The sequence below is a fragment of the Ascaphus truei genome, chromosome 2, assembly GCF_040206685.1.
Source record: "Ascaphus truei isolate aAscTru1 chromosome 2, aAscTru1.hap1, whole genome shotgun sequence".
Taxonomy (NCBI): Eukaryota; Metazoa; Chordata; class Amphibia; order Anura; family Ascaphidae; genus Ascaphus; species Ascaphus truei.
The window spans coordinates 386,479,729-386,505,884 of record NC_134484.1 but is presented as its reverse complement, the minus strand read 5'-3'; the positions used below and the strand labels follow the sequence as shown (position 1 = coordinate 386,505,884).

Sequence of the window (26,156 nt, the reverse complement as noted above, 5' to 3'; positions counted from 1 at the left end):
TTCAGGGACATCCTAAGGGAGACAGCCTGCTGTGTGACCTGTGCTGCTGAATAGAGGAAGATCAAATAAAGAGCCACTGCACATTTACCTACACCTCCTGCCTGAGAGTGAAGTATATTGGAAGGAGGGGAACGAGTTCTTTTGCAGATACTTCACCCCACACAACTGGGGGCTGCACGAGATGGAGGCGCTGCACCTGTAAGTAAGATTGGGACACCACCCCAGAAGCCTGTCCTGTTAATCCCCTATACCATCATGCGGGAGTCTCAGGGCCCACTGTTGCCAGCAGGTATGCACCACCCTAAGACATGTAGCCGGAGCAGTATATTCCCTAGGAGACCATATGTGAGATTGGGTGTGGGGGAGGGGGGGAATAAGGGTTACATATATATGTCATAATACTTCGGTTTCTGGACCAGACAGTAGGTAAATATGACCAAAGGGAATACAAATGCCAGGTATCATGTCAATCGGACAGTCATATTTTGTATGCGGACGTAAAACTTCAGTGTTCTTTTGGTTAAATACACTGCGAAAGTCAGAATACTTATCAGGAAGCAAACTTGCTACCACTTTATCTTGAACTGGAAAAAAAAGGTTCAATACGCAGGGGAAATTGGAACAGATCGGCAATTCTGTACACAAAAGGTAGAGGAGAAATCAAGGGTTCTCGTAGTTCAGTCAATAACAGGATTATGCAACTCAAGAATGAGAGGACAATTAGGGTCCTAGATTACGTCCAAATAAATTTACTCCTAGTGATAATGAGAGGTCAGAAAGAGTGGGATCGTTTGCATAGAAATGGGTCCAGGCTTTAATGGAGAGCCAACAAATCAACTCCACCACCTCAACTCAGTTCTTCTTTAATAATGAACGTTATGTACAGGAACACCAAATTCCATCAATTACATTTCCCGATGCTCCTAAATCGATTAAGGCATCAACAGGACAAGGTGATTGACTAGGATGATGTAACATCATAGGTAATAATACACACATGTTGTCTGCACACACTGAGGTGCAGTTTGGGGCCTTATTAGGTGTGTGTTCCCCCTCCCCCCCCCCCCAGAAGATCAGGATACTATACTGCCTGGGATCAGTCAAACTGATGTATTGGCAATATTCTGATGAGTAGGCAATAAGATTGATTAATTTGGGATTCGCAAAACAAATATTATCTAGCAGGGGGTGCACAATGTTAAAAAGTTTGGGAACCCCTGTGCAGCTAAGCTATTAAAGCAACAATCCCACCAGACGCCTTTATGTGTTTAACTTTTATTTAGAGTGTAAGTTCTCCTAGGCAGTGATTTTCTTTCTTGTTGTCTGACTTTGTTGCACTTATTGTAATATAATTCCCTGTACTGTATTGTCTTTTTGTAGAGTACACTGTGGGCGCTATATAAAGATATAAATTCATATATACATACCATGTTAGTTTCTAGCCCGCTGAGGATATCTTGTTTTTTTATTTTTATTTTTTAGTGTTCTTAACCTCTAGTTACCAATTTGTAGACTACAATGAGCTCTGGGGAGAGCTCCTTGTTACCTTCTCGGACATCCAATAGTTCAAACGCTTATATCTTCTGAACAAAGTATCAGATTGTAAAAATAAAAAAAACAGTGTTGGAAAGGACAAGCATATATCTCTTCAAGCTGACTGCTGCTTTAAAATTATAGTATTGCATAGATAACTGCTTTGATTTTAAAAACTTTCTGTATAACTGCCTGTCGGCTCTATAACCTCCTCCCTCCCCCTTATTTTCCCGTTGGGGAAAACTCCTAGGGCCCTATCTTATGCAGGGGTCCCTGCCCCCCTGCACCCGCACTACCTCCTCCCGTACTACCCGAGTCCCCTCTGCCTCACTATTAACTAACTGGTCCCAGCGCCTGCAGCAACAAGCTGTGACCCACTGGATGCTTGCAGCCAACATGCTGCACAACACTGTGCCTGCCTGTCAGACCTCAGCGGCTCTGACAGCCGTGACCCTGACAAGACAGCACACTGACACTAAGGGTAGCGTCCCTATCTTGGGCCGTCCCTTATAATTACCCACTAACTGGTGGGGAGTTGGGGCCTACCTGGGATGTGGGTACCTATCTGAGTGCAGGAGCTGCACTCGCTCCCTGCACCCTTCCTTCCCTCACAGCTCCCCAGCTCCAACTGCTAGCGTGCTGCAAGCCCGCGAAAATTTATCTCTTTGCCTGCCTGGAGATCCTAAGCCCAATTGGCTCCCTGGCATCACGTGGTGCGCGCAGAGGCTCCTGGGACTCATAGTCCCTACCTAGAGCCTTCCCTGGTAGGCTAGGGCTTCGCTGGCTTTCTCTGTGCTGTCCTGCGCCTGCGCAAGCTATCTGGGGCTGCCTCAACCTTCCCCTGCCTAGTCTCACGCTCGCGCGACTTCTCCCTGGCTCTGGGGCCCTACCTGCGCATGCGCGATCACTGCGCATGCGCGAGTCACTATTCAATGGCGGCACCCTCAACGCCCGGCTCCAAGAGTGCCGGGAGCCCGGTGACACGATCGCGGCCTTGGCAACCGGCCGCACGCGTCCCCGGCAACCCCCCCGCCCTCACCCCTGCGATCGGCTCGCGGGGCCACCCTGGGACTCGGCGGTACCCGCAATCGCGCTCGAGGTGAGGGGGTGCTGACACCTAAGGGAAACCTGGCTACATTGATATAGAACTAATAGAAAATGGATATTAGGGAAATATTAAGCTGTGGGTGAATAATATTAGGGAGAAGGAGCGGCTCAGTGAGTAAAGACACTGATTGGCATTGAGAGTTTAAATCAGGGGATACTGGTTCAATTCCCAGTGTCGGCTCCTTGTGACCTGAGGCAAGTCACCCTATCTCCCTGTGCCTCAAGCACCAAAACATAGATTGTAAGCTCCACGGGGCAGGGACTTGTGCCTGCAAAATGTCTCTGTAAAGTTCTACATAAAACTAGCAGCGCTATACAAGAACATGCTATTATTTATTATTATTATAATATACAAAAAAAATCCAAGACCAATACAGAGGAAATTTGCTTGTTTATTTTTTTTATACTAGATTTGGGGAAATTGTGAAATTGATTTAGTTGCAAAAGCAACAATGGTGAGAAAAGGAAGTGATTTGGTGGTCCCATATAGTAACACATATAATAATGAAAATAAAAAGCAAATGAAAACCAAGCTACTGTACCTCAAAAATATTTTAAAAAGTGGATAATCCAGGGAAGAAATAAATGATATCAACAGACTAAGAATAGGCCTTTTAGCTTTAAAATGTATAAAGACAATTAAAAAAAGATCATGTAATGTGTGGGGAGGATGAGGATATAAAGATAATATGTTTGCACAAATGTAAGGAATACAGGTAAATTCTGCTTTTGAAGAGCACAGAAGAACAAAGAGTAGACAGCCAATATAATATAAGGACGCAGTGAGCTTTAAGGGAAGCAGAAACTGCAGGTAGAGGGCGCTCATCCTCTGCTCGGGATCTCCACCTTGCAAAGAGGTGGAGAGGCAGTGGCCACAGCTGTCGCATCCCACAGCTTCACAAACCTTTTCCTGCTCCCGGTGTCGCCTGACATCGATCCATCCCTGCCTGCTGCAAGACATCATTCCTAGCCGATTAAAAGCAGCCAGCATGGTTTGCGGTGGTTTCACCTGCTCCAAGAACTCCTTATGCGTCCTCAACCTGCTGTATATTGTAAGTAATGATGCAACCTCCTTGCCATCTCTCTCCCCGCAGTGTGCAGCCATGCTGCCTGCCATGGATCACCTGTCTTTATTGCAGATGTTTCACGCATTTTATTTCCAGGGGCAGAATGAATTCCGATATTAACACTTGGATATTATTGTTGTACATGCTAGTGCCATAGGTAGATATATACATAGTGTGGCCTCTCTGATCGGGCTCTATGCACCTGCCAGGCGCCCTTCCTCATTCATCAGCTGCTTGGGAAAGTTACAGCAGATCAGCATATTGTTCTTGCTGCTGATACATTATCTGTGTCAGGATTGTGTAGCAGCAGGAAGGCAAAGATCAATCTCGTGCTTAATAAGCAAGATAGTCTTACCATGGTTGTATTTTTAGACCCAGATCAACCAATACTTTGATACACTAGCTCAGGGGTTGGGTGTTTGCTTTCATGCATGAGAAGCTCTTGTTTTACACCAGGGCTGTATTGCTTGTCATGTTTTAATTCCATAACTATTTTTGTATATATGTATTACATATGTTGTAATAATCTACTCCTCTTTATCACTATTGTTGTGTCCTCAAATTATTGCTCTGTGGCTTATAAAGTAACGTAATCATTGTTCAATGCCGAGTAACGTCAAACTAATGATAATATGTTATAATATAAGGTTGTTAAGCTACTTGTCACCATGGTTTATGGAGGACTGTTCTAGTCTACCTTATTCTTTGTTTATTTTTTGATGTTTTTTTTTATAGCTACATTCAGAATAAACAGCATGATTCTAATGTATCAGCCATGATAATGTATCATAATGCAATATGCTCATGGAATGTAATTATATATCTAAAATTGAAGGAAGAGATTAAGAAGTATTGCTATATAGAAGGTGTTTCTCTTTGGATTGTATGACTGAAACAGGAATACAAAGACCTGAAGTGTAGGAAGATATATGGTACCATATGAATTAATGTACACTCAAAATATCACTTCCAAATATATTTGAAAGCTTGAACCTGTGGAAAAGTCTAAGGATAGTTATTGTTTTGTTATGTGACTCAGTAGGTCTTAATGTAAAATATAGAATCATTTGCATATCATAAGGTCTCATTGCATATTTTAGACGTTACAACTGTAGCTTGCAAGTTTTGTGCCTCAAAGCATGTTAAAAAGGTGGTTTCATGGATTAAAATAAAAATAAAGGCTCAATGTGTTAGACTTGTTCACATGATGGCATGTAACATTATCCAACCACCCAGAAAGTGCCAGTATTAATACAGACTGCATTGTAAGAGATGGGACACTGAAATTATAGCTCAATGTTTTAGTGGGGGTGAGAAGAGGGGACAAAGTATTCTCGCTTACCTTTTACCTCTTCAAAATAAATATAATGGAAGTACTGTATAATGATGCTGAAATCCCAGTTATCTTAAAGAAGATATATTAATAAATACAACAGAATCAGGCCATGATTTTGTGCTTTCGCCTTCATTACTCTTGTTTAACCTTTTTTGGTTAAGGAACGCTATAACTATATTGTGACATTTTGAGTAACCCCAACCCTCTTTAATAGTGTGTCTGAGATCAGATGCATTGTAATGAACCCCAATCCTCACTAATAGTTTATCTGTCATCAGATGCATTTTAAATTCTTCTGTATTTAGTTAAATTTTCAATAACCTGAAAATTGCAGGGAACCCTTTAGGGATGCTCCTAGGAACCCTGTGGAAAAATACTGCTCTAGATCATGGCAAGGAGCTAAAATGTGGATGCAGCCACTTGTGTTAGTGTTTAGCATGGACTGTAGGCACTGGCAGATGAAAACTTTATCGCGTTCCAATATTTTGTCTTGAATGTGGGCACATGATGGTATCAGAATATCACTGGAATTCTCTACAAATAATATATAGCACAATCAACACAATTTGGATATTGTTGATGACTAGTTCTAGGAATCTTCATACTGTATATGTATCTACCCTGTAGAAGGTGAACCTACCTCTTTACATATATCTTTTTCTCATACACATCGTGGCTGGGTAGCAGCCTCCCAATCCCACAGATCCGGTCTTGTATTCCTCCCATGGTAATAAAATAACTGGCCTGATTTAAAGTAAAACATTTTTTTTTAAACACAATGATCATATCCAGTAACTTTGTAAGTTATTTTGCATATCTAACATCAAGACTGATATTCAATTGAGCATTATAGCAGGGTAAAATACGGATGTACAGAAACACACAAAGTGAGAACCGGGCGCTTCTAAACTACAATATAATAATAATTAATATACACAATATAAGTGATAGAAATGTATAATGTGCAATTGATATCACAAATGTGATAAGTGACCTCCACCAACACAACGTGAATTATAAATATAATTATAATGTGAAATACACTTAAATAAAAATAAAGCAGCTCTACACCCTTTATGAGGACTGTCCAGGTCCAAATAGATCTTGTGTAGTTTTCCAATTGGGAGGAGCGCTGTGATACTCGTGAACATATGCAAAAAAAGGAAACAATATGATGGTAAAAAATAAAAGTGATCAAAAGACAGTCTCTGCAATGGTTGTACTCACAAATGATAAGGTCAAAATAGACGTATCAGAGACCCATCTCTCTCTGATAGGAGCTCTTTAATGGATGCCCTCTTAGGATGGTATATTAGTTGAAATTCTAGAAGCTTGTAGTGTATTGTAGATCATATGGATAATCAAAGTATCTCCCAGGGATTATAGAGAGAAAACAGAGAACGCACAATAGTATAGTACGATCTAGAATTGTATTGCACAACAGTAAAAATATAAATATTGCACTCACATTTTACATATAAGATATATTCGAGGGAGAGGACAGCTGTAGTCAGACGGATGGTGCCGGTATCTCCCGGAACGACGGAGCACTTCCGCGTGCGTCACGTGTGCCCGCGTCACATCCTGTGACGTCTCAGGTAAGGGCGGAAGAGGCTGCCTGGTGTGTCCGTCTCCGTAGTTTGCCAGCACCTGCCTCCGGTATTCTCCCCAGCTCTGTCACCTCCCACAGCTGATCGATTCAACGCGTTTCGCTGTGGCTTCTTCAGGAATCGGAATACTGAACCCCATAGGACCTCCCTTATATATAGTCCATATTAGAATACAAATGGCCAATCAGGGGGTCCAATACAAAAATTACCAATCAATATGTAGCTTATAGAGCAATGGCAGAGGAGATATTATTCAATATTATGATAATAATACACTTACAAATATTTAAACAGATACAAGCTATATGTGCTAATACAATCGACCAGTCCTAATCTAAATACAATTTATTAATAATATATATATATATATATATATATATATATATATATATATATATATATATATATATATATATATATATATATATATATATATATATATATATATATATATATATATATATAACAATAAAAGAATAAATATTGACGCAAAAAACGACGCAAAGAAAGATGTAGATGTCTAAAGGGATGAGGCAGATAGACATAATTAGATACATACATAAATACATACATATATACTTAAAACTTTATAAGAAACTATATTAAAAAGGCACCAATGTCTATGTCAACATTAAGACCCTTTGGATTGAGGGTCTGCATTTTGTGAATCCAAAAAGTCTCCCTTCTGGCTAGAACATTTAATCTATTGCCCCCCCTCCAATGTACCGGGTTAAGGTTAAGTTAAGTCTCTGATCCTAAGTCTCTAACCTTCAAAGGTATAGAACATGTCCCGGTACATTGGAGGGGGGGGCAATAGATTAAATGTTCTAGCCAGAAGGGAGACTTTTTGGATTCACAAAATGCAGACCCTCAATCCAAAGGGTCTTAATGTTGACATAGACATTGGTGCCTTTTTAATATAGTTTCTTATAAAGTTTTAAGTATACATGTATGTATCTAATTATGTCCATCTTCCTCATCCCTTTAGATATCTACCTCTTTCTTTGCGTCGTTTTTTGCGTCAATATTTTTTTTAAAATTATTTTTATATACATATATATATATATATTATTAATAAATTGTATTTAGATTAGGACTGTTCGATTGTATTAGCACATATAGCTTGTATCTGTTTAAATATTTGTAAGTGTATTATTATCATAATATTGAATAATATCTCCTCTGCCATTGCTCTATAAGCTACATATTGATTGGTAATTTTTGTATTGGACCCCCTGATTGGCCATTTGTATTCTAATATGGACTATATATAAGGGAGGTCCTATGGGGTTCAGTATTCCGATTCCTGAAGAAGCCACAGTGAAACGCGTTGAATCGATCAGCTGTGGGAGGTGACAGAGCTGGGGAGAATACCGGAGGCAGGTGCTGGCAAACTACGGAGACGGACACACCAGGCAGCCTCTTCCGCCCTTACCTGAGACGTCACAGGATGTGACGCGGGCACACGTGACGCACGCGGAAGTGCTCTGTCGTTCCTGGAGATACCGGCACCATCCGTCTGACTACAGCTGTCCTCTCCCTCGAATATATCTTATATGTAAATGTGAGTGCACTATTTATATTTTTACTATTGTGCAATACAATTCTAGATAGTACTATACTATCTTGTGTTATCTCTTTTCTCTCTATAATCCTTGGGAGATACTTTGATTATCCATATGATCTACAATACACTACAAGCTTCTAGAATTTCAACTAATATACCATCCTAAGAGGGCATCCATTAAAGAGCTCCTATCAGAGAGAGATGGGTCTCTGATACGTCTATTTTGACCTTATCATTTGTGAGTACAACCATTGCAGAGACTGTCTTTTGATCACTTTTATTTTTTACCATCATATTGTTTCCTTTTTTTGCATATGTTCACGAGTATCACAGCGCTCCTCCCAATTGGAAAACTAAAATACGGATGTGTCAGGTTCCATTCACCTGAAACTCAATACACCAGTCTAGTGACATTATATGCAGATGCTGAAGCATTGGGAATTGATAGGCTACATGCAACAATCATTTGCTTGGTGCATAAACTCCTATGGGTTTCACATTTTTAGACCTTTGTACAGCTTTATGAAAGGCTAGACCAACATCTGTGTGTGTGTATATATTCAATCTTAAAATAGTACAAACAAAACAGTGTCAAATCATAATTTTAAGTCCCACCTACATCAAGTAAATGTACCTGTATTACAGATATGCACTTATATACGGCAGATTAACTTCATATTGTGTGCATCATGGAATGAAATGATTCATTTTATGTTCATTTGCATTACATGTAATATACACTAGTCTCTTCTTTTATGATCCATCATTTGGGGTTATACAGTGGTAGTGGAGAGAAAATAATATCAACATAAACTGAAATTCTAGTTTCCAGTCATAGGATTGGGAATAGCACATGACCAAATATGTCACAATGACTCATATTCAAGCAATAGTTCCACGTCTGCCACCGGCACCAAAGAGTTAGTTACATTACTTAGTACAAGTCACAAGACTGGGGAATGGCACATGACCAGTTATGGCTCAGTGACTCACATGTACAGTAACCTGTTCAGTGCCACAGAGACCAGAAACACATTTAAAATAGTCTGTACCTTTTCAGTGTGACACTTTGCACCTGTAAACTCACTAAATGGCAAACTTCTCCGGAATGCTTCTGTAAATCCCCACATAAGAAACCGGTGGTTACTCTCCTAGAATGTCTGAGTGCTGATCTGCTAAATAGTGTAAGCTGAAATTCTTGTTTGTCCTGTTTTGTTGCATAATTGCAGGTTTTCTGCTGTGCGGAAATAGCTGGTTAAGTTCCATTTGTTATGGCAATCTCACCCAGTAAAAGAATAATTTTTGTTTTTCTAATATTTTTTCTAAAAAAAAAAGCTATAACAGAAGATCAACGCAGATCCGCAAAAAAAAAATGAGAACATTTAATCATCATTAACCCTTTTTATTACTTTTATAATACTGCATAAAACCCTTAAAATATTGAACTATTTCTAATATTTCATTTAAGTTGAGGCTTTTACTGCAACCACACAAAGGTAGCCCCAGATCAGGCAAGTCCTAACTTCTAATTTCATTCATTTTTTTTTTGTTTTTAACCACGAGTTACGTCTTCTGCTTTTCGCTTTCATTTTCAAGGAGGTAGACACTCTGGGGATTATACAGTATACTAAAGTCTTCCGGCAGCAAAACTGGGACAAAGTCTGTGCGTAAAGATTTTTACAATGAAAACTCCTATTCCTTTTCTTTGACGCATATGGCTCTCTTTTTTTGCACTGGTTTTGCCCAACTTTTGCAACTGAGAGACTTTAGAAAATAGACCCCCGTTGATTTGTAAACTTCAATACAGTAGATCTTTTATACTTTACCACTAGCAGATCACCTGGTGAATGAGGAGCTAAAAGCATGAGCAGGTGGTCACCTTCTTACTAGTCGGGTTTCACAAGAAAAATAAATTAATTAGCCACAAAGGACCATTGTGGCTAATAAATTACATTCTCTTGTGAAACCCAACTAGTGCCCTTCCTCTCCGTATGGTTTTGGATATACAGTGTGGGACGGCAGCAGATCTTGTCTGACCTGGGGTTAGGAGCACCGGTATTTGGAATTCGTTTTTAGAGATTTCCAGTTCTGAGCGGAGACTGCTGATCTCCTTGTGTGATGCATCCAGCTCAATACAGATAGTATGGATCTCGTTCTGCGATATGACCAACTCTGTCCAGATACCGCTGACCTTGTCGAGACACATGCAGCTCTATATTGAGATTATGGACCTCCTTTCTTGAAGATCTCCTGCCCGTTACCTAGACTGTGAAACACTTTCAGGGAAACTTCTAACTCTGTACAAAGACTTAGAATTTCTATACAAGAGACTTTGAGCTCCATACCCAGGCTGTCCAAATCATTTCAAGAGCCTCCGAGCTCTGCACCGAGACGAAGAAGCTCCTAAGATAGTCCAAGCTCTACAATGAGACGGAGGGCCTTATTTTGAGCCTCATCTTGCTTCTGCTGCAAGTCAGCAATAACTTGATCCAAGCGGGTAGATGTCTTGACCATGGTTATAATAGTGTTTGCCGTTTTCAGCTCAGTCTTCAGGTCTTCTAAGTCACTACGTAAGCAATGCTCGATGTTCATCACAATCCCACACTCAAAGACGAGTGTGAGAAGATCACTCTGTAGCTTGGCATTAGCGTCTATCTCCTGTTTCAATAGTTCACAGCCATGTCTGGCAGTTTGCAGTGCATTTCAGGGCTGGTCAAGGGATTGTCAATTACTTGTTCTAACTCCACTTCCCTGGTATAGTTTGTTGAGAGTTTCCCACTGTCAACACTGGATAGACACTTCTTTTAGGGTACACAAATTCTGCCTTGGGCCCTCTGGATATTCTGTAATTACTGGGACGAATCCTCCATTTGCTCTAGGTCCCCCTTTTTTGTGGGATCTGCGGACGTGTCTGACCCTTCCATGATACGTGGAAAACCTAGTTTTCTTTTTCCTCCTTTTTGCTTTAGACGACTCCCTCCCATCAGGGATACTGGGGTCTCCTTAATTTTGAAACTTCAGTAGTTTCAATGCACTCACCATGCTTTTCTTGCAGTTGCAGTAGCTGGCGGAAATATTCGGCATTCAGCTGGTCCTTTTCTTGCTGCCACCAATCATTTTTGTGGTCATATAGAGACCTGTCTTTTCGGTGTGTATAGATTTCATGCAGCTCTGCCATCCTAGGGGTGTTTTGTGGCTCTATCGCGTTTCTGGGCCCACACACATCTTCATTCTCAATCGTATCCTTGTAGGACCGGAAGGGACACCCTTCTGTGTGGCCGAGTTCATTACAGGAACATCTCATTTTGCCCTCCCTCCCTTTTGGCAATATCAAGTGTATTCTTCCCCCTTAGGGTAGTGCTTTTGCAGAGATTTGTAGTCGTAAATGTGAGCAGACTTCACTTGTAGAGTGCGTAGCTCTCACAAGCGTCTCTGTAGACTTTCTGAGCGGCAATTTTAAAAACCCACAGGTGGTGGGGTAGACTTTGGTCACAGAGTCAGTACATTGTGTGGGTCACCATCTGTCGCAGTCCCCCCAGTCAGACTGTGGCATTGAGGCTTTCTCCAGTGCAGTTTAACTTTCTTGCCTGGATGTGTAGCCCTTTAATTCTGGTCACTTCTTCTGCCCCTGATTCTTTTGTTCTTGTTTGTTTGCTCAAGCTGTTGCAGGAACTTTAAGCAGACAAAAGCACAAAATCATTTTTCCCATATGGTCTCCGGGGCCCCTTTGAAATTTAAGGGCCACCTCTCATGCCACTTCTAACACCATATGTAAGAGACGTGCGGAGGTACAACCAGGGAGACATATTTGGGGAAAATAAACCATGGCTTTTATTCAGCCCATAGATTTAAGCAATTCAGTTTAAGGAATGTCAGTCTCTGGGTTAGTGTTTGTGGGGGGGCTAACCTCTGGTGGGTTCCATGGAATAGAAGTCTGGTTCCAGGGGATCTTGCTGGCAGCTCAGTCCTGTGCTCCAGATCACTTGTTCCTGGGAATCTATTCTGGCAACACAGTCCCCCTGTGCTCAATATCTCTCCTGCAGTTCAAGCAGTAGGATTTTTTACCTGTCTGAGCCAGGTGGAGACTGATTAATTGTCTGTAGCTGCAATTAACCAGCTCCCTGCTGGATTGCTCAGACCAATACAGGCTTTCTACTGAAGCCCTTTTAGACGGGGGTTCTGCCCTGTCACAGGTACTAAAACTCAAGGATCTACAAGATTTATTTTCACAGACCCCCAATAAGTTGTTGATCTATACTTTTACTGTGTATCTAATTGAAGGTGAGCTGAGTAAGCGTTGTAGTTGGGGCTCTGGATCACGCAATCTCCTATGACCTTTTCAAACTCTCTTCTCCCATGATTACTGTCTCTATTATATTCTTGCCTAAGATGCTAATTGTTTGGTGCTCTTGTTATAAATCTGTCAAAATCCTGATTGTGTGATTAACATAATGGCTGCTTCAGTGAGTGTAACTCAGCAGCTACAATGTATCCTTATATTACTAAGGTAACATGATCTATTGTTACAGTTTGCAGATCAAAGTTCTGGGAATATTGGCAACAAATTATCACAAACAGGAAAATGTTTCAAATACATTGCACTGCTTGGGAGTTGGGATAAAGCCTACCATAGAAATCAAAGGATGCTTTAAACCTCATTAAAAATGGCATTAAGACCTGATTTTTTTTTTAAAGTAAGATTTCGCATGTTTTGCTTCTTTGAACAGAATATTTAAATCTAATATGTGTTTACAACTTTTCTGATACTTTGTTGCATCAAGGATATATACACACCCCATCACCAAGTTTCAGAATTTTACAGCTAGGTCTGGCTACACTGTGGTCATAGATACATCTTTTATCTTCCCTGTATCTAATATAGGGTAGCCAACTCCAGTCCTCAAGAGCTACCAACTGGTCAGGTTTTCAGGATATCCCTGCTTCAGGACAGTGCCACCTGTGCTGAAGCAGGGATATCCTGAAAACCTGACCTGTTGATAGCTCTTGAGGATTGAAGTTGGCTACCACTATATTAGATACAGGGAATATTTCAAGTATCAATATAGCCCCCAAACTACAACTACAGTACTAAGAATTGGATCTTCTAACTAGCACACAGTCTCCACTGAAATGGAGCATAGTTATGTGAGGAGCCAGGTCTAGTATAAATGTCTTATTACTATGAATTTTTGTAAGATTTTTGTGAGTTTGATACAACATTATTTTAAGTAATGTATTAAAAGCTACTTTTTAAGTATAGGTGTGCACCACATACAGGAAGACTTTTGACCTGCCAGTGTGCAAGTCTGTGTTTTACTTTGTATATCTAATATAAAACGGCAAAGCAAAAGCAAGCTTACTGCTAGTTTTTGTAGGGGACATCGCATTCTATGCTCCTGTGACCTGGTCACAGGATCGCGAGGCACTCAAAGGGTTAATTTGAGTAGGTGTTACTGTAGATTATCCAAATGCCTATAGTTTAAGATTCACTTCTTGTCTGTCCTGTTTTGCTGGATATTTGCAAGTTGTGTTCTGCAGTATCATATGTGCTGAAATAGCTAGATACACTATTGCAGATTTTATTGTTTGGTCTATGTATGTATATCTTTATATAGCGCGATTTATGTACATAGTGCTTCACAGCAGTAATACACATGACCAAATAATATAACACATAATGTGAATAAGCTCTTCAGACATAAAAGTAACATTAGGAAAATAAGTCCTTTCCCCGAAGAGCTTACAATCGAATTGGTAAGTAGGAAGAATATATTGTGATATAATCACTGTCCCTAGGTGCGGGAATAGGGCAGCTAAGGGACTTTCCAGCATACCAAGAGTTAATTTCTCCTAGAGGGCAGCTAAGGGACTTTCCAGCATACCAAGAGTTAATTTCTCCTAGAGAAGCCAGCAGCAGCTGCAAACTAATTGAGCAGGCTGAACTCCTGATTGCACATGGAGTTTTGAAAGTCAGGAAGTGACTAAACACAGAGAGAGACTGCTGTTCACAGAGAATAGGGACAGAGAAGAGTTCTCCCCAGCTGCGGAAGCTGGCACAGTCCCCAAAGGCTCACTGGATGGGGGTCGCAGCGGCTGCTGGGACTGCCTGGGTTGTTAATCCCAGGAAGAAGGAAGGACGCGAGACTGTGCTGAAGCCGGGATGTCCTGTCCTTAACATTGGACTTACAGAGGAGAGATTCTCTGAGTTCTCGTGGGGCTGAGCTCCCCTAGTAAGGAAGGATGTGAGACCATGCTGAAGCGGGGACGTCTGCTCCATAACCTTGGTGTAATAGATAAGAGAAACCCTATATTGCTGTGTGCAGAGACTGTATATGTTCAGCTATAATAGTACCTGTTTTGGGGTGTTAACCAGCTTAAGCTGAAGCTGCATGTATAGTTAGTCTCCTAAGAGGAGTAGGCGTCTCTTTTATGATTTCTTTTGACTTAAATGGGCGGTGGGCCTGTTAGTGTATTAGTTAACCCTATAAATAAACCGAATATAGAGAAATCCTATGTTTCCTGCCTTAATCTGGGACATAAGATCCTATGCTGTGACGGAGACATCACAGTACATAGACACTAGGAAGATGTTCTGGTAAGTGCGTCTGCAAGGAGCCAATGTCAATGTAGGAAGTGTATAGTATTGGCCACCTTAGCCCCATAAGCTTCGTTAAAGAAGTGGGTTTTAAAATTGGTCTTAAAGGTGGATAGCGAGGGTGCTAGTCAGAAATTGAGGGGAAGGGCATTACAGAGCTGTGGGCACTCCGTGAGAATGGTTTAAGGTGGGAGAGGGCTTCAGATACAAAAGGGAGAGAGAGAAGACACACTTGAGCAGAAGTCAAGAGTTGGGATGGTGTATAGAGAACTACTAGGGCTAAGATGTATGGAGGGGCAGAAGAGTGTAAAGCTTTAAAAGTGAGGAGGAGAATTTTGTGTGCGATACCAGATTTGATTGGAAGCCAGGAGAGGGATTTCAGCAGGAGAGACGTCGAGATAGATTTAGGAGAGCCTAAATTGATTCTAGCAGGAACGTTTAGGATAGATTGAAGGAGAGGCAGGAAGGCTGGGCAGCAGAAGGTTACAATAGTTGAGACAGGAGAGAATGAGGGACTGCGTTAGAGTTTTAGTAGTAGAGCGACAGAGGAAAGGGCATATTTTTGCAATGTTACGGAGGAAAAAATGACAGGTCTGAATTACAATTTGAATTTGAGGTAGGAGTCAAATGTGACACCTATGCAGTATGCTTATGATAGTACTGTCAACGGTAATGTAGAAATGAGAATCAAAATATATTACATTGATACTTTAAAAGGACAAACCTGTGATGTTTTGCTTACAAAAATAAATTGTTTATTTGCGATGTTTACAGGGGTTCTTGTTTTTTTGCTCCAGTGAGATCTGCTTACAGTATGTCGTTCATGAAGTGGCAAAATGTCGTTCATGAAGTGGCAAAAGGTCTGCTATTTCCTTATAGGAAATAAAGGTTATGATGACGCTGCTTGGATTCAAACTGTGTTTTATTTTTTTTCCTGTGCAGAAAGTAAAGCAAAATTCGGTGAAATTTCACATGCAAGTGATTCTCTTCCCCCCCCCCCCTTGTCAGCTGTATTAATCATTCATGAGTGAATAAAGGAGTAGATACTCAAAGCTCTATAAACTCAGGGCTACTAATGTGACGTTGCCTAATAAACTAACAAACGTTATCTATCTTTACGTTTAATGGGTATCCTCAAAGCTAATGACATGCAAAAACAACAGCCCTTCGGCAAGCTAGCATTGTTATGTTAACTGTATGATTGGGGATTATCGTAGCACTGAGACGCATTCATCAATACACTCCACAGGTGCATGGGAAAAAATATAACGTGCATTCTAATTAATGTACATGCATTCCACATATGTTATCTAACATAACGCCCATGACCATGTTGCAAATAAATGCACATTACATACTGAACTTACTCAGCCATATCAGCTAGACATTTAAACTGTTGATATGGCTGAGCAGGCATCTTACTCTGCTATTGGCACAGCTCCTCCAGCTTCTGATGCTGCTCGAATCAGAAGTCACAAGTTCACTGAGGAGGAATTTGAGAATCTGATAAATGGAGTGGTGGACAACCACTCCAAATTGTTGGGTGCTTTGTGCTCATGTGCTTCCACAGCTGAAAAGCTGAAGATTTGGGACATGATCCTGACCCAAATCAATGCCTTGGGTAACACAGTCCACTCTGTGGGTATGTTAAAGAAAAGGTGGGCTGACAGTACGAGCTGGCTGGCCATGCGGCCCATGCCAGGAAGACAGGAGGGGGACCACCTGCTCCACTTCCTCTCATGACTATTGAGTAGCACTTGAGTGAGGCAATTGTCACCTCCAAGGTAGTGGGACTTCCAGGCTGGTCAACACGGAGGATCTGGAGAAGAATCGACCTGGTGAGTGAAAATAGTATACAGTACATACATTATACAGTATATATCAATCTCATGTACAGTATACATGTCACTTTATACACAACTTTGAAGATCAGAACTAAGATTACTGTATTATTTGCAGTGCACTCACACATACAGGTGTTGAGTATTTAGCTACATAAAGTATGTGACATGCTTAGATGTCTGCCCTCATAAAATTAGAAAACACTATAGGTTATGCCTTGAGGAGTCGGACATGTGGTCACGGCATGTTTTGCCGAAACCAAGGCTCCACCGGAGTTTGGCTGCCGAGGGACCTTTGCCGCAACCACTCCACCTCTGGACACTTGGCCGCCGACTGTTTTGCCAATAAGGTAAGTTCATTTAAGGGGTTTTAGCGGTTAGGTATGGGGTGTTTTAGGGTAAAGGGTTAAGGTTTTTAGGGTAGTAGCTTACGGTAAGGGGTTTTAGGGTAAGGTTTTTAGGGTAGGGGGTAGTGTTGGTATAAGGTTTTTTTTGGGTAAGGTTACGGCTTACCGTGGTGGCGAAGCAGCCGGCAGAGAGATGTCTCGGAAGCAAGGTAAGTGGGGGCTAAATGCTGGCGGTGACTTGGTCATGGCTAAACAGCCATGACAAAATGTCTTAGACCGATGCCTTGCACATTGCAGTAAAGTAGTATCATTATAAAGTGATCCTTTGCATATTTTAGGGCCATATAACTGCTCACTAATCACAATAACACTAGTTTATTCAATAGTTAAGGAGCCTCAGTATTTCATATAGTTAATGTCAAACCTGAATAATAATCTTATTAAAGTTACAAAGTGCACTCAGGTAATTATTGTTATAATATGAAGAAACATTATTATGCACCTATACTTAATACAGTCAAGGTTAGTGATGGGCGAATTTTTTTTTTGTGGATTTGGATTTGCCCCCTTTTGGTCCTTGGATCACTCTCCAAAAAGCCGATCCACAATTTCATGTTTTTATTTTTCAGGCAGAGAGTAATCTGTTTCCGGACAAATTTTTAACAATGAATAGTTTTACATGAACATGAAATATTATCAGAGGCATCTCTTTATGTGCTTGAGACATTTATATGATCCATAATATATATCTTTGTATGACACATGTAATGAAAGGGCGAAGTCCTGTACTCCGTACAATAATTTGGGTAGCACTTTAGACCTGCCCTTTTTGCTAGTAGGCTATTCACTGAAATAATGCTATGATAATCATGGTCTGAATGTGACGCAGGTTTTTGATATAATTGTGACATAATTATCGTAACGTTATTTCCATGCTAAACGGAGGTTTATGGATCTGCGATGTTAGGTTAACGGCAAATTAGAGTATGATTTGCATATGAGTAAGCCAGATGTACGTTAGCAATCCAATATTTCTCTGACTAACACGAGGGCTTCGGACCTTTGTGGATATGCGTTGCGACTATCGATACGTTAAACGTCACAATAAAAGAAATAATGGTGTGCTGAGGATCTAGCCCAAAGAAGGAAATATTGTGATATGCTGTAGTTTGTCAACAACTGAAGTGTAAAGATTGTACCATGAACTATTGTGTGCACGCATTGTGTTAATGTACAGTATCAATGTAGTTTCAAAGAATTCAACAAGTTTTTAAAAGGGCAGAGCAGACTTTAACTGCTTTACCTATGTATACGTTTTCTAAGGTATTTACTATTAGCAAATTAGGCAATGTTACAATAGGAAGAAAATAGAATGAAGGCTAATTGTAATGTTAGCTCATATACAGTATGTAATCACTATACCTTAATTAAATATTTTAATGTCATCCAAATTAACAAAGAAAAACTGTTTCAATTTGTGTTCTATACTTTAGTGTTTTGTCACCATCCATTAGTTCTTTTCATTTGCAGAACATCGACCCTCCCCCCATTAAAGAATGACTGCATTTTTCATATACCTGTAACAACATACCAGTTACAGGAAGACCCCGCTTCTCGGCGATCCGCTGATACGGCGGTGCAGAGAAGGGGGCCACCATTGCGCAGAACGGGCCGGTCCGGGGTCGCGCATGCGCAGAACGGGCCGGTCTGGGTTCGCGCAGGCGCAGAATGGAGGGGTTTCCCGATGTCGTGCATGCGCAGAACGGCGCATTGCCGGTCTGCGCATGCGCACCTAACGTAAATCGCCATACCGGAAACGGCGATTTTCACTTTGCGGCGCTCTTCAGAACGGAACCCGCCGTATTAGTGGGGCCCTGCTGTATATAGTAATAATGACACTTGCTACATGTTGAACATCTTTATTTTTTACCATGCTACTGTGTCTGTTTCTGCCAGAATAAATATTTTTTTTCCAAACCTACATTTTCTGAGTATTTTCTTAAGTATAGAAAAACAAAAAGAACGATTCCTGCGTTCTTACCAATTAGGCTAAAATAAAATAGTGATATCATGAATAAGGGTTATTTAGTTAAACCCTATGGCCAAATCGTTATAAGCCTGCAAGCCCCTGCAAGGCATAAGCAAATTTTGCAGGTATCTACTGTACACTGAATATATGTAATTATTGTCCCATGGTCTAGTGAAAAATGTGAGAAAGCCCAGAAAGGGGTTAAATAAAGCATATGCTTTTGTGAGTAGTGCAATTAAATGCTGACCACAGCCAGTATCATAGTTGCCTTACTGTTGAGGTAAACTGTGGGTGCACAAATTCCCTGGTGTGAATAGAATAAAACTTACACATATTTCTTTCTGTCAGCCTTATACATTAACCTACAATGGAGGGTGTGGTGCAGACTGGCACTGGGGTGTATTGTACCTGCACTAATTGGAAAATTGGCAGGGGCTCAGTGACTGCTATGTAAAGCAGATGAGCCAATAAACCTACCCCTATGACGTTTCAGTGATACTATATTAAAATGCCCTTAAGGAGTATGCAGCAAGGAACAGGATTGGCCTAATATTTGTAAAAGACTGTACATAATACCGCGCTCCTCCCTATACAAGTTTGCTGCTGGTAAAAAGATAGGCCTGACATATACTGTATGTAGCCCTGTTTCCTTCTGAATACAGTACAACTACCAATGCTGTATAACCTGCTGGCTAACAGGGCCTAAGCCTCTGCCACGGAGAATATATATATATATATATATATATATATATATATATATATATATACAGTGTTCGACAAACCTATACATTTGCTCGCCCCAAGCGAGTGGATTTAACCCCCGGGCGAGTAAATATTGGCCCAAGCAGCACACGTTTGGTACTAGGTGGCGAGTAGATTTTTTTTGTGTGGCGAGTAGACCTAACCACGCGATTGGCTCCCTGGCGTCATGCTGTACATTTGCCTTTGAGCAATATGGGGCTTGTATTCCCCGCGGAACCTTTCTCTATGGGCCGCCGCCACGTGCGTGCTGTACACTGAGCATGCGCAACCCTTGACTCCGCCACCCCGACTCCTGGCGCTCATCGTGCATGCGCAACATGGCCCAAGATGGTGGTTCCCTGCAGTAAGGGCCACCGGAGCTTCTGGCGAACCTGTCGCCACCCACACTGACCCCTACAGCAGCGGAGGTAGGAGGGGAGAGGCGCAAAAACGGGGGACCGAAAGGAGACCTAGCTATATAGCCAATAAAGAATATCACTTGTGAGCACTTTCATGTCATAGAGTGGTCGGCAACTCTGCTTTTCAACCATTATCACCCTGCAGCAAGGGATTCTGGGAAATGACATGCAAATGAGCACACGTGTTAGGCAAAAGCTGACATGTGTGCTCATTGGCATGTCATTTCCCAGAATCTCTTGCTGCAGTGGAAGCACTGTATGCTAGGTCAGGGGGGCGCATACTTTTTTCCCTGCACCCCCCTGCTGACAGTCTCCTCACTCCCGCGCCCCCCTCACCCCCACTTACCTCTGCTCCGGCATCATGACTTAATTTAAGTGCCTTCGGGAAGCGCGCAGGGCCACTGTAAACCCCGCGCCACCCGCAGGCAGTCTCGTGCCCCCCAGTTTGCGCACCGCTGTGCTAGGTGATAATGGTTGAAAGGCAGGGTTGCAGACCTCTCAGATGTGGAAGTGCACAGAAGTGATATAACTCACACCTCTTACTTCGTTAGCCACAGAAAGATACAGTATCGTCTATTTGTTTTTAAATTTAAAAAAAAGTGTGTGTGTGTGTATATATGTTGTGTGCACACACAAACCAGCGTTAAAATATGTGTATAAAATATAAATACAAACAATATATTATATCAGCACAGCAACAGTCTCAGTATTTTGGAAAACAATGGCCCAGAAGAATCTTGGGATCTGAGCTGCTTCTGTGGAGTTAACCAGTTTCCAAACAAATCTAAAAGACAAAAAACAGAAGCGCATGCCCCATAGTGTATTACAGTTTAATACAATATTTAGGTTTGAGTAACCTTAAAAATGCACACTCACAAACGTTTCTTGGTATGGATGTATGTATATATTTCAGCAGCATGAAAAATGGACACTCACTCACTGGATAGAACATATACAAATGCAGTCATGGTGCATGATAGAAAAATAAAGCCATAATTCGTAATGATCATAAGTACTGGTCAAACGTACTGTACCAGCACAACACAAAGGTAAATGAAGAAATAATGTAATAAGTCCAAATGGCAATGGTTCACCCGACTTTTCGGTCCCCTGGAAGTCCGTGTGTGTGCGTGTGTGTGTGTAACTGCATTTACCAGAGCTCTGATCACATTAAGAGCAATATCCACCCAAAATAGTTTTTTCTTAGTAGCCTATGTACAATATGGTATGAGGGGAAACAAAAGCATACTAAGACTTATTTCGTGTTTTTCCTCTCCAAATTTAAATACTGTGGTCCAGAACATCAAAGCATCAAATACACTGTGTGTGCATTTGTCCCCATGGTGATAACATTTGAAATGCAACCATTGTTCGTTCCTCTGAAAGGTTCAACCTCCAATTCACAAATGGCTTTGACAAGAGGCTAAGTAGCTTTGACACTTATCCAACATGAATAGAGGGTGTGTGCATTGAAGGGGTTGCTTGGGGAACTCTATGCCTAGGAATTTGGTCTAAAAAAACTTGGTTGTATTTTTACAATGTCTGTACACTTTCCTACTATACATATAATCCATTGGAGGCAAATTCATCAAGCACGGTCATGGTTGGCACACCCAATCCCGCATCATCTCCCACTGACTTGACTGAGAGTTAACGTTGGATTTGGTGTGTTAACCCATATCAGTGCTTGATTCATTTTCCCCTTGGTCCTATTTTTTTCCTCCATTTAATAACATATTTGTATGGTCGTTTGCATGTCCTTACCCAGAATCCCTGGTTGCAGTGGAAATATTGTACTGTATGTAGGATGACTATGGGAAAATGCAAGTTTGTAGATATGTCTGAGAAGTGTGAATGTGCTCATAAATGCATTTTTGTATTTTATTTTGCTGCATTCACTACCACAACGTATGCATTCTCTGTATCTTAATTTTCTAAGTAGACATTGTAAGATGTAAACTCAGTTTGTTTTGAATTATGGGAATAGGAATTTGTCATATGTATTGTGGAGTTGTTTCTTGCTTTCTGTTTAGGCCCTTGTCATTAATTATGAATAATAATAATAATAATTAAAAACAACAGTTGTTTACTAAACTGGAACTGAATCAGTAGTATAGGATAGATATACTGGTAGAAACACAGGTCACATAGTGGTATAATCATGGCTTGAGTAGACCCAGATAGTGCTAAAATCTCTACCCATCTAAATATATTATAATAAATATATTCTATACCACATAGTAAATAGGCAGTGTTGACACTTGGATATACACTGTGGTTGAGGGGCGTCAGATGGTGGTATCTTTGCTCACCTAATAATAGTGTGTTTCTATCTAAGCACATAATCGCAACCAAACCATCCATTAGGTTCATGCCCCAAAGTACAGTAGTTTTTGGGGATTATATGAAAATCCTTTTTATTTGTTAACTAATTGCACTTACATATGCTTGCACATATAGTAGCTAATCCTGGGAACCAGTCTGCTGGTGATTTCAGGGGTTGTTTGAGAGTCCCAGCCCAAAGAAATGGTTTATAGGCCTTTCCGACATCAAATGGTTGGACGCTGTTTGTGTTGTGTGTAGCCAGGACTGGTTTCCTTGGCTACCAGTCTGCCCTCTCCTGGCTGTAAACCCTGGTAAGAACAGGCTGCCAGGAGTTATCACAGGTTTTCCCCACCTCCAGTAGCTTCAGTGAGTCACAGGGGAGGTGGTGCGACTAGGCCTGTGTGTGTCCAATCAGGGACTCAGACCTGGTACCTACTTTCCTTGTTCTTAAGGAGCTGCAATACCAAATGTAGTCAGTACCTCTACCTGCTTGAGAGATGCTGGTCTACCCACAACAATTGTGCAGGGCTCTGCCAATCTGTTTCCCTCCCCTAGGGGAGTGGAAGGGAGACTATACACCTTTCTCCACCAGGGAGTAAGGGAAGAGCAAGGACTGCTTCAGGGCGCCTTGGCCAGGAGTGGAGGTCCAGGGTACATCCTGAGGGTGAAGTCCCAATAAGAACTGCCTGAGGCTGTGTATGCTGATCATCTGCAGGGTAACCAAATAAAGTGATTCTGTTCAAATATATCTTCCTGTCTGAGACTACAATGTATCAGGGGGAGGGGAAAGAAGTTCCCCTGCAGGGATTGTCTCCACATCCCTGGGGCCCACAAGAGATGGAGATGCTGTCACCGTGAGAATCAGTTACTACCCAAGAAGCCTGTCCTGTTCTCCCCTACAACAACGCGAGAAGCTCAGATCTACTGTGAGCCAGCAGGTATTCACCACACCACACCGTGTAATGGCAGAATCTCCCAGAGAGGGGGGGCGGGGGGGGGGGGAGAAACACTGTAACATGAGTAAAACTGAATGCTAAAAAATGAATACAAAAAATAAACTGTAAACTACTGTACTTGGCGGTTGACAGCACTTGTATTATACAATTTATTTGTGTAATTGCCTTCCTTTTAGGAAGATGCAGGTACCCTTAAAGTACAGGTGCGCCGACGAGTATTCTAAAACAAATCTGGGGCATTCACCAACAAGACCCAGGTACATGCTGGGTACATGCTGCAACATTTCCCTGACATTTCTGCAGACAGACTAATGGCCCATCGGATTGACAGCGGTGGTCCCTGGCAGTCCCATTCAAACTGAATGGGACTGCCAGGAACCTCTGCTGTGTTAATCCGATGGGCCATTAGTCTCTGCAGAAATGTCACTGAAATGTTTGCAGCATGTACCCAACATGTACCCAGCATGTACTTGGTTCTTGATGGTTATAGCCCCAGATTTTCCAAGGCAAGTTTTAGAATACTCGTCGGCGCACCTGTAACTAGAATGAAAAAGGGATAATGTAGCGCTAAGAATATTATTATAATAGATTAAACCAATTGATTAGTGATAACCCAAATGATCACAGATAATTTAGTTAGGGGCGGCTTCCAAATTATATTAAACTGCCTACCTATGTCAGATAAAGATAATGCAAAACAAAAAAAAAACAATAACAAAAACGTCTGGTAATGAAAACTCGATAGAGTATGACAATAGTAACACAATTAGGGTATACAACCATTTGATGTTAAGATGGAAGACAAATGTCCTAGTGGTTCCCAGCAAAGTTAAATGCAGTTGGATATCAGGTGCATGGAATAAAAGAAAATAGCACATAGCATAATACTGTATGGTAGTTAGAGCATAAAATGCAATACTAGGTAGAAGCCTCTGAGAAATTAGATAATTACTACAGGAAGTAAAATTGAAAAAAGTACATTTATTTAAAACATTTTGTAAGAACAAATAGGACGAATAAAATATCCACAACAATATCATCCAATGGCAATCTGCTGCAGTGAGTGTATGCCCTACTTACTAGACGAAGGAGGAACTGCATTGAACTTCGCTTGGAACAACTAGGACATGTGTCTTCCATCTTAACATCAAATGGTTGTATACTCTAATTGTGTTACTATTGTCATACTCTATCGAGTTTTCATTACCAGTCATCAAATATATTGTCTTTTATTTTACCCGTAAAAGTAACTGTTTTACTTTTCATTTCTCAGAAAATAATGGATTCACGCATTTGCGCTACTTATGTTCATATGTTTGATGAATGATGTGTCATTATTACTTTGCAAACAAAGAACAGAGAGCTTGGATGACTGAAAAGTAGTATCATCCAATAAGACATTGAATAAAGATTGTAAGAACTCTCAAAAATTCTTTGTTTACCTTGGAAATATTACAAGTTTAAAAAACATTTTTATTTAGCTGTTCGATTTATTTTTTATTTTGAATAGTCTGACGTATTTAACATAAAACTGTCTTTACTTCAATGCTGTCCCAGGCAGGACTGCCCCTTTAAATAGGGGAATTTAAGACCAGTTACTATAGATTAGTTCTCATGGTTTTTCTGAATGAAACCTGCAATTGGCTGCAGCAGCAGCAGCAGCAGCAGCAGCAAACTGCTTTGTCTCGCACTGGAGGGAAATAATACTAAAGCTCAAATAGACAAGACAATCTATTGTCTCAGCAGGAACTGCAGGACACATTAACATAATTGTAGAAAATGTAACACTAGTTGCAAAGAATGTTAAACTTTTATAACTCGCTTTATCTAACATTATATATATATATATAAAACAATAAACTGCGCAACACATGTGTAAAATTGTGATGTTAAAACTAATAGTGAGTGTACAGTATATAACAACCTGATTGATATAGTAAAAAGTGAACTAATACGGATTTAAGGGAACACAAACTTGTATTCCTAAAAGTGTTAAAGCAATAATATATATAATACAAATAAAATACAAAAACCTTTAACAATCAAGGAGAGTCTATGCGCTTTGTTCTTTTTCTCTAATATATATATATATATATATATATATATATATATATATATATATATATATATATATATATATATATATATTATATAGTAGAGATATATCTAGACCCTCTCTCACTGATTGCAATAGCAGTTTTTATATGTTTGTGTTGACAAGCTATTTTATTAAATATTTCTACTTTACATCAAAGGATTATCTATTTCTTCCTCACATTGGATTGTTATCAATTTATTCCACACCCAGTACCTGTTGGTGATTTGAGGAGATACCAATAGAAGATATATTACTAATTACAAAACACTAATTTCCAATGGATTGGAAATTAGTCACCTCAAGTGCCTCTGGTTTATGATACTTTGAACTCTAATCTTGGTTACTATTTCCTTTCCCAGTTTTTTATTTGCGCCTAGGTCATCTGTAATTCTATTCAGAATGCGCTTCATGGTCTTTTTTTCATATATATATATATATATATATATATATATATATATAGAGAGAGAGAGAGAGAGAGAGAGAGAGAGAGAGAGAGAGAGAGAGAGAGAGAGAGAGAGAGAGAGAGAGAGAGAGAGAGAGAGAGAGAGAGAGAGAGAGAGAGAGAGAGAGAGAGAGAGAGAGAGA

The 26,156-nt window shown here is 40.6% G+C and overlaps 1 protein-coding gene across 1 annotated transcript in view; it reads left to right on the top strand.

The window, feature by feature from the left end:
• Positions 1-3,475: 3,475 nt before the first annotated feature.
• Positions 3,476-26,156, top strand: part of TSPAN13 (tetraspanin 13) — a 56,356-nt gene continuing 33,675 nt past the window's right edge. The window contains exon 1 of the mRNA XM_075587202.1: positions 3,476-3,692. Within this exon, the coding sequence (XP_075443317.1) occupies positions 3,630-3,692 (63 nt within the window). The 5' untranslated portion in view covers positions 3,476-3,629. The remainder of the gene's footprint in view (positions 3,693-26,156) is intronic.